The 8,957-nt window shown below is 50.7% G+C and overlaps 1 protein-coding gene across 1 annotated transcript; it reads right to left on the reverse strand.

Moving 5' to 3' along the window:
- Positions 1–2,290: 2,290 nt before the first annotated feature.
- On the reverse strand, positions 2,291–4,102 carry Ccdc185 (coiled-coil domain containing 185). Its single transcript, XM_004653408.2, has one exon. The coding sequence runs from the start codon at positions 4,100–4,102 to the stop codon at positions 2,291–2,293; it is 1,812 nt and encodes a 603-aa protein (XP_004653465.2).
- Between the last annotated feature and the right edge of the window lie 4,855 nt (positions 4,103–8,957).

Consider the following 8,957-nt stretch of genomic DNA (forward strand, 5'->3'; position numbering starts at 1 on the left):
CCCTGCCCCATGCAACTTCTACAGTAGGGCTTTTTTAAAAGAATATTTTTATTTTTATTTATTTGAGAGAGAGATACAGAAATAGGCAGGGAGAGAAAGTGAGAGAGAGAGAGTGAGAGGGAGAGAATGGGAACACCAGGGCCTCCAGCCACTGCAAACGAACTCCAGATGCATGTGTCCCCTGTACATCTGGCTTACCTGGGTTCTCAGGAATTGAACCTGGGTCTTTTGGCTTTACAGGCAAATGCCATGACCACTAAGCAATCTCTCCAGCCCAGTAGGGCTTTTTATAAAGAGAAAACTTCGTTTTTCTATAGAGCCTAGGAGATAGGATGGAGTAATTTTGACTTAGCTGCTAGTTCCTTATTTGAAAAAAAAAAAAAAAGTCCTGTTACTAAGTCATGCTTAGTCATTTACTTGGAGCCTGGTTAAACTAATTAGGCACAGTGTGGGTAGACAGAATGTTATCACATGTCTCCTTCAAATGAGAGAGAGTGAGGCAAAATAGAGGGCAAGAGAAGGATGGCAACTGAATTTAGTTGCAGAAGATTTGATAGGAATAAGCCCCCTCACCCATCCCCAGCCAGATCGTTCCAGTCAGGGTTTTTGTTATTATTTATTTTTTATTTTTTAGTGTTTGCTTAAGGCAAGGTCTCACCCTGCAGCCCACACTAGCATGGAACTCACTCCATAGCCCAGGCTGGACCCTAGTACTGGCATTATAAGCATGTGTACAGCTTCCAGTTATCTCTTATATGCCATGAGTGTGTGTGGTGGGACTGTCAAGAAAGCAGGCAGACCAAATTATACATCTAATTACCACAAGGAGGGATGGCCAAAAAGGACTTCAGGCTGGGAGGATCATTTTCACCGAACATCAAGTGCGTGGGATGTGACAAACACTAGATTTTCTGCAGGACTTTTCAGAGCCTTTCAAGATTTAAAGTGCACCCATGGACTCTCAAGAAGGAATTATTACTATACACGATTCCCAAATCTATCTGCTCACCAACTTCCCTACCCTACCTTTTCTTTTTCCCTTTGGAGATTTCCTCACACTTTACCCTTTATACATTCTGGAATCGGGAAAGATTTAATTAAGCCATAACACAAAACGACATCCCCAATGGTAGCTTTTTCTTTTGTTCCTGATGTATGCAGGATCTGCGCTTCTAGGATTCCTTAAAAGCCAAGTGAGCGCTGCAGAGATGGCTTAGCAATTAAGGCGTTTGCACGCAAAGTCTAAAGACCCAGGCTTGATTCCCCAGTGCCGATGTAAGCCAGATGCACATGGTAGTACATGCCCTTGAGTCTGAAGTTCATTTGCAGTGGCTGGAAGCCCTGGTGTGCCCATTCTCTCTCTATCTGCCTCTATTTCTCGCAAATACATTAAAAAATACTTTAAAAAGGCCAAATGAATTTTCTGTCCAATTCAAAGCTGACAAAGTGGGGCTGGAGAGATGGTTTGGCAGTTAAGGCGCTTGCCTGTGAAGACTCAGCCTCTACGCTCTGACCCTCCAGGTCCCACTTAAGCCGGCGGAACAAGCATGCAAGGCCGCACATGGACACAAGGTAGCACATGTGTCCAGAGTTCATTTGCGGTGGCTGGAAGCCCTGGCACACCAATTCTCTCTCTCTCTCAAAACAAAAATAAAATAAAAAGTTCTTGAGGGATGGCTTAGCATTATGGCACTTGCCTACGAAACCTAAGGACCCAGGTTCAATTCCCCAGGACTCACGTAGACCAGATGCACAAGGTGGCACATGCATCTGGAGTTCGTTTGCAGTGGCTGGAGACCCTGGCATGCCCATTTTCTCTGTCCCTCTCTCTCTCTCTCTCTCTCTCTGCCTCTTTCAAATATATATCTTTTTTTCTTTTTGGTTTTTTGAGGTACGGTTTCACTCTAGTTCAGGCTGACCTGGAATTCATTCTGTAGTCTCAGGGTGGCCTCAAATTCACTTGTGATTCTCCTACCTCTGCCTCTCGAGTATTGGGATTAAAGGCATGCGCCACCACACCTGGCTAAATGAAATATTTTTAAAAAATAGAAACAAATTTAAAAAGCAAAACTGACAAAGCCCAAGTAATTTTCTTAAATACCCCCAAACCTCTCTCCCCAGTCCTCTAAACCATTCAAATGAATCAACAAACTAGTTCATCAGGGGGAACTGCAGCTAGTCCATATACTTTTTAAAAATTCAGTGCTCAATTATAATCAGATTATAAAGTACAATCGCATGGCTGCATCTCCCTCTGGCTGCAGGGCCGTACAGTGTTCCTCGGTGGTTCTCAGTAGACCCCCCTGGTCTGATGATGGTGGAGCTGGCTCTCTGATGCCACCGGGTCCAAGCAACTGTTGGCAAATGCTCCACTGTCTCTCTTGGAGGCCCTGGGAACCTTCTGGAACTCGTGCAAGGTAGGCTCCTTGCCTCGCGAGAGCTGCTCCGTTGCGCGCTCTTTTTTGATGGCTTCCTTGATGCCCTCCACGTGGCTCTTTTCCTCCCTCTCGGCCTTCAGCTTCAGGTCGTGCCGGCTCTGGTCGCGCAGGTTGCGGAGCGCCCGCGGGTGCTGCGCCGGGTCCCACGCGGCCTCGAGCGCGTGACTCTTGGCCTGGCGCACCTTCTGCTCCGCCAGCTCCAGCATTATCCGCTTGCGTACCCGCCGCTGCTTCTCCAGCTCGTCCTGCTGGATCTGCTCTGCCTCCTTCCGGGCCTTCTCCTGCAGCTCCCGGTGGTACGGGTCCTTCCTGGGGCTCTGGTAGCTCTCCTGGCACCCCTGGAAACGCTGCTCCAGCGACAGCTTCCTGAGCAGCTCCTCGGCCTTGGCCTGGCAGTCCATGAGGACCTTGCGAGCCTGGAAGTTGACCAGGGAGCTCAGGTTGCCCTCTTGCACCGTCTTCGTGTCCTCCGTGGCATGCACCTGCTTCTTGGGACAGGCCTTCTCCATCCGCTCCTGCTGCTGCTGCCGGTTGAGCTCCCGCAGGCTCTGCAGCACCCGCTCCCGCTCCCGCAGGTGCTGCTCTTGGCACTGCTGCAGGGGGTCGGCCTGCTGCGAGCGCGCCCTCAGCTCCAGGTTGTCCAGGCCCGGGTGCTCCTGGTGGTCCAGCGCCGCCCTCCGCCCGCTGTCCGGCTGGAGGGCGCTCTTGGCCTGGCCGTCCCGCCACCGCCGCCGCCGCCGGCCGGGCTGCTCGCGGTCCGGGCGGGCCTTGCGCGGCTCCGGGCGCGGCTGCCACTGCTCGCGGTTCTGCTGCAGCAGCCGACGGCGCTCGCGCTCCAGGGTCAGCTGCACCTTCTGGTCGGAGCGCTTCAGCTCCTCCCAGGCCACCGCGGCCTGCTGCTGCAGTTCCCGCATCCTCCGGGCCTTCTTGAGCCGGGTCAGCACCAGGGCCACGATCTTCTGGTCCCTGGAGGACATCATCGCCTCTTCCAGCTTGCTCCGGAGGACCTGAGCTTGCTGGCTCTGGACCTCTGGCCTGAAGGCGGAGGGCTGCGAGTACCGGCCAGCAAGGGACTCGAACACGTCACCGCCGTCCCTCTTCTGGCTGCACACGCACTGCGTCCTGCACTCCTGGGAACGCACCGAGGACTTATCCGTGAGGACCGAGGCCGGGGAGCCCAGACCCGCGTGTCTGCAGACCGGCACTGCCCACCGGTCTCCGGTGTGTGCCTCGTCTAGCAGCAAAGACCCCACACTCAGCGCACTGTGCGCTCTCCCCGGGTACAGCGGCGGCGACTCTCCCTGGGACGGACGGACGCCTTGGCGCTGAGGTCGAAGGGGCGGCTGTTGCTGCCAGGCCGGGACGAACTTGGTCCTTGTCCTTGAGTCCATCCAGGCATCCTCCAGATACCGGCTGCCCGATCGGTGCTTCCGGGCATGGACGGGGGTCCTGCGCGCCACGTGGGTCAGGCTGTGGCTGTCCCCAGGCCGGCGATGCCGCAGGGTGGGTGAACGGCCAGGGTGCAGCCAGGGCGCCTCGTCCTCGCTGTCTGTGCCGGGAGGAGTCTGGACCCAGGGACTCAGGGACCGCTCCTGCTCTCTGCCCGGCGGCGGCTCCCCGTGGTCCCTGTATGACTTTGGGGAAAAGTGATGGAAGCCTGACATGTTCTCTTCCCGGTGGGCCCAGTGTCCCCGCGAGGTGGCAGACCCTCTAGGGGCCGCTGCGGACCCCTACCCACCGTCAGTTTCCAGGGTCATCGGCGGCCTGTGACGCTCCCACCACTTCACAATAAGGCTGGCGCCTTCAGGTCCTACTTTCCAACTTGGACGTTGGGGGAGAGGAGCCGGTTTGGGAGGAAGGGTAGAGGGCTGGGAGCAGCTGCTTGGAAGCCCGTAGGGAATCAGGGGTGACTGTAGAGATGAGTGTTGTGACGCCCATCAGAGTTTCAGGCAGGGATTTGCATTCCTTGGGAGCATAAGAGCATCCAGGGAAGGGCGTGACCTCAGAATAAAGTGGGGGGAAGGGCGAAGTGCAGAGTGGGTTGGGGGAAGGAGGTTGGTGTGAGTCCCCAGGCCTCAAGGTGTGCAAATGAAGCAGCCAGGAAGTCACCCGTTTGCCACGTTATCGTATAGCAAGGTGTGCTTTAATGTTGACGTTTTTTAAATCTTAGGACAGGAAGAAAAGATCACTGTGCGTTTCCTCTCGCATGCCGGTTACAGCTTTGTCAAACATGAATGTTGCCTGTGTGATTCTGCACTAACATCGTTGAGCACCATGCAGAAATCGCATTTATAGGTTTTTTTTCTCTTTCTTTTCTTTTCGTTCCTTTTCTTTTCTTTTCTTTGTCCTTTTCCTCTCTGTTCTTTGCTCAGGTACTGTTGGTTTTTAAAAGGAAAAGTGAATTGGATATGGAGGTTGAGGTAGGAGGATCGCTGTGAGTTTGAGGCCAGTCTGATACTACATAGTGAAGTCCAGGCCAGCCTGGGCTAGAGTGAGATCCTACCTTAAAAAAAAAAAAAAAAGACAACGATGAAGAAGGGGTCGATTTGCTGAGGCAAATGAATTTGAATCTTCCCCTTCCACTTTTAACCCATGTGACCTTGGGCAACTTCTTTCTGGACCCTCAAGTCCTGGAAGTGGAGTGGGGAGGCAGGATTTCGGGGCTATGTGAAGGTTGGCTGAAATGAAATCGAGTGGAAATCCTGACACTGTCATGCATTTTGATAAATGACATTTTGATGTCCTAGTCAGTTTCCATTAAAAATTTTAACACTTTGCTTATGGGTTTATGAAAATGTCTATAGATTCCTGGCTTAAGAAAACATTTAATGGAATTAATGTAACGCTAAAGCAGGTTGGGTAAAAGATACGGTGCTGGAAAGGGAAAGGGCTGACTCTAAGATTCCGTCATGTCCATAGTATATTGAGGGGTCCTGGGTAAGGCACTTCTGCAGGTTTGCCATGATCTGAAGGTCTGTGTGTCCCCCAACTCACGTGTTGAAATCTAATCACCATAATGATGGTATTAAAAGGTAGAGAAGTTTGGAGGATGCTTAAGTTGTAAGGGTGGAACCTTCATAAATGAGGTTAGTACCCTTGTTCCAGAGCAACTTCATTTCATTTTACAAAAACAACCCCCCCCCCGCCCCCCGATAGTGGATGGCAAATTAGGAGACAGAGCCTTGCTGGAGGAGATGTGTCATGGGGGGGGGGGCTTGTCCTTGACATTTATAAACCCCCTAGCTTGCCAAGTGTTAGCCTGCTGACTTCTGCTGCTGTTCGTCACCTGCTGTGACTGAGCTGATGTCTGTCGGCCTGCTTACCCCTGTCATCATGGAGCCTCCCTTTGTGGTTGGAAGACCAAAATAAATACTTTCCTCCCACCAGCTGCTTTTGGTCCAGTGCTTTATCCTTGCAACACATAACTACCACATCACTCAAGGTGGCTGTGGGCAGTTCAAGCTGAATCCATACAGACCTAATCAAGAGGGTCTCAGACAACTAACTCCCTCATCGCCTTTGCCGTGTGTGGACATAGTGAGTAGGTGACTGTTTATGAACCAGGGATTCCCAGTCAGGCACCAAGTCCACTCAGGCCTTGGTCCTGGATCTCCCAGACTGAGAACTGTGAGAAATAAATGTGCATTGCTTTTAAGCTAAGCTACACTGCCTATACTCTGTTAAGAAGGTTTGGAGGAAAAGGAGTACTTCCTTGCCTCAGTCATTTTCACTCTCATCTCCTCAGAGCTTCACAGCCAGCAAGGCCAGGCAAGTAGTGACAACATTTTCTTCCAGACAAATCTGAGATGTAGCCACATTAACTGGCTTCCCAAAAGGCTCTTTGGTCAACAGTGGGAGTTTTGATGTCAGATTCTCTTCTCTTTCCCTGTTATCTGTCCACCTCTGCGTTTTTGTACTTGGAACATTCTTTCAGGAAAATATGATCCCATGTCCATCTGAGGGTCATGACTTCACGGCAGCGGAGGAAGGCGGTGGTGGCGGCAGCAGCATATGTCCTCACCAGCAAGAAGCAAAGGTAGACATAGGCAGACCACCCTGTTCCTTGGACCACCCATTGGAAGGTGCTGCCTGCCCAGAGGAAGGTCTTCTCCCTCACCCTGTAGCCAATCCTTCCTGTAAACACCTGACCTGGTGGCGTTGCTCTCAGATGATTACAGATTCATCAAGCTGACTATCCAAATTACCCATCACCCAGCCCTTCACTTGTGCTCCTGTAAGTAATCCCAATACGCTCATTGGCTCACCAGGCTGACCCGAGAGAATCCTTTCTCTGGTCTGTTGTTGGCATCTACATGGGGGGGGGGTGGATAGAAATACCCCCCATAAAGAAGCATGTGGTCATCTTAACAGAGTTCTCAGAGGAGAGAAGAGTTGATTCCCTCTGGGAAGTCTTCACAAATGGTGAGATTGGAGCTGAGCCCGGGGTGGGGGCGATGTTTAGGATTACACAAGACAGGGTTGGGGAGGATGACACACCTGGTGCAGGAAGCTGCATGGCCACAGTGTGGTGCCTCAGATGCCTGGCACACTGGGGTCATGTGTGGTTTGAGTAGCAGAACAGGTCAGAAAAGGTGAGCTGGGCCTAGATTCTGCAGGGCCCTGAGTGCTAAGCCGGTGGGGGCACGGACTTCCTCCCCCATTGTGGCAGAGTTCCAGCTTGTCCCGAACAGCTCCAGGGCTTCTGAGAGCTGCCTTGGGTTCCAAAGCAGGTCAGGCTAGGGTGCTTAAGGCAGACTCTGAAATCTCTGTTCCTGCTTTACCAAGAGCAGCTTTCGATTTTTATCTGTCTCATATCCTGGGACTCCTAGAACACATGGATTGAAAAAAACCCAGAGTTCTTTTCCACTAAAAAAAAACCAAAAGATTGAAATACACTGTGCAAGCGAGAATAGGAGAATCAATAAAAATCCTGAAGACAGAAAAGTAATCCCACCCCACCCCTTAATGGATAGACCTGCGTTTTGGCAAGCCTGTCCTAGCAGTGGACAGCGAGACCACGAAGGAGGAGGCTGGCCAACATTCCTGATGAGCCGAGGAAGTGTGAACCAGGCCATGGCAAAGGGATGGCAAGGACGGAGTCAGAGACAACTCAGAGGGCCAAGGGACTAAGACCAGAGGTGGATTCTACTGGAGAAAGAGGGTTTCTCGCCAGGTGCCAGAGCATATGGTGACAAAGCACCTACAGTCTAGGTGACCTCAAGGATAATGATCTTGGGATCAGGTGGAAGAAACGTAATAAGCAGGCGCCCCACAGTGGTAAGCAGAATGGTGAAGAGACACCTTGAGGGGCCCAGGGCCTGGGGAGAAGGCTCTGGGACTTAGAACCCAGCCACACCTGCTTGGAGGGGCCCCAGCTTGAAAGTCGTGTCCGCTCTTCCAGGAGCACATGAAAGAGATGTTTTTTGCAAATGCTAAGCTGCCAGGCATCCTTTGGTACTGAGCACAATCAGCCTCTTATTTGGAAGCAAAATTCTCAGTGGGTTCCACTGTGTGTTTTAGAACATGGTTCTCTGCCAAGCAAAGACTGGGGCTCCGTCCCTTATTTTATTTTTTTGAGAAGGAGTATAAAATATGGCAAAATGTACTGTGTCCCCCCACAACTGAAATGAATCCAAGGGAGAGAAGGTGCTTTTCGCTCTTCCTCAGAATCAACATCTTAGGTTTGGGGACTTGAAATTTCATCTCAGTGATGCTTATATTCTTGGATGAGTCAGAGGGGAGAAATCACCTAGGTACCCACATATGGTACCAGCGCTTGAACAAACTAACAAGAGTGTAAGTATAAAGTACATTGGATTCTAAAAACTTAATGTAAAAATGAAAAAGTAAATCTCAGTGCTTTTGTTCCAGTCAGTGACATGTTAAAGATGATGGTATTCCAAAGACGCCAGACATAGGAGCGTGTTATCACGATGAATTTCTTGGTTCTTGTTCTTGTTCTTGTTTCAAGGTGGTGACAATGGAAGTTTACACACATGTAGATGTGATGCATGCTGTGGCAGACGGCTTCAGGTTTGCTGGGATGAATGTCCAGACCAGGCACGGTTATGGAGGAGAGGATATTTATTGATGCTTATAGATCCAGGGGAAGTTCCATAAATGGCAGAAGAAGATGGCCTGCCTTCACAGGTCCAAGCAGAGAGAGAGAGAAGCATAAGCCTAAAGCCAAAAGCCACACACACTTCAGGAATTCCAGCTAGGCACACTTTGCATATCTTTAGATTGAAACCTGAAACCCACCACCGCACCTTAAGATCTGTCCAGTGACACTGCTTCCAGCCAGGTGGCTGTAGAATGCAAACCACAAATAAATAAACAACTGAATATATTGGGGGGCATCTATTCAAACCACCACACATGTCATGGTGTATTTCTTTGTTTTATGTGGGAGAACTTAAATATTTAAATTTTTTTTCACTCATACATAAAAACCTAAAATTGGGCTGGAGAAATGGCTTAGCAGTTAAGACACTTGCTGGCAAAGCCAAACAACCCAGG

This window comes from Jaculus jaculus, chromosome 1 (assembly GCF_020740685.1).
Source record: "Jaculus jaculus isolate mJacJac1 chromosome 1, mJacJac1.mat.Y.cur, whole genome shotgun sequence".
Classification (NCBI taxonomy): domain Eukaryota; kingdom Metazoa; phylum Chordata; class Mammalia; order Rodentia; family Dipodidae; genus Jaculus; species Jaculus jaculus.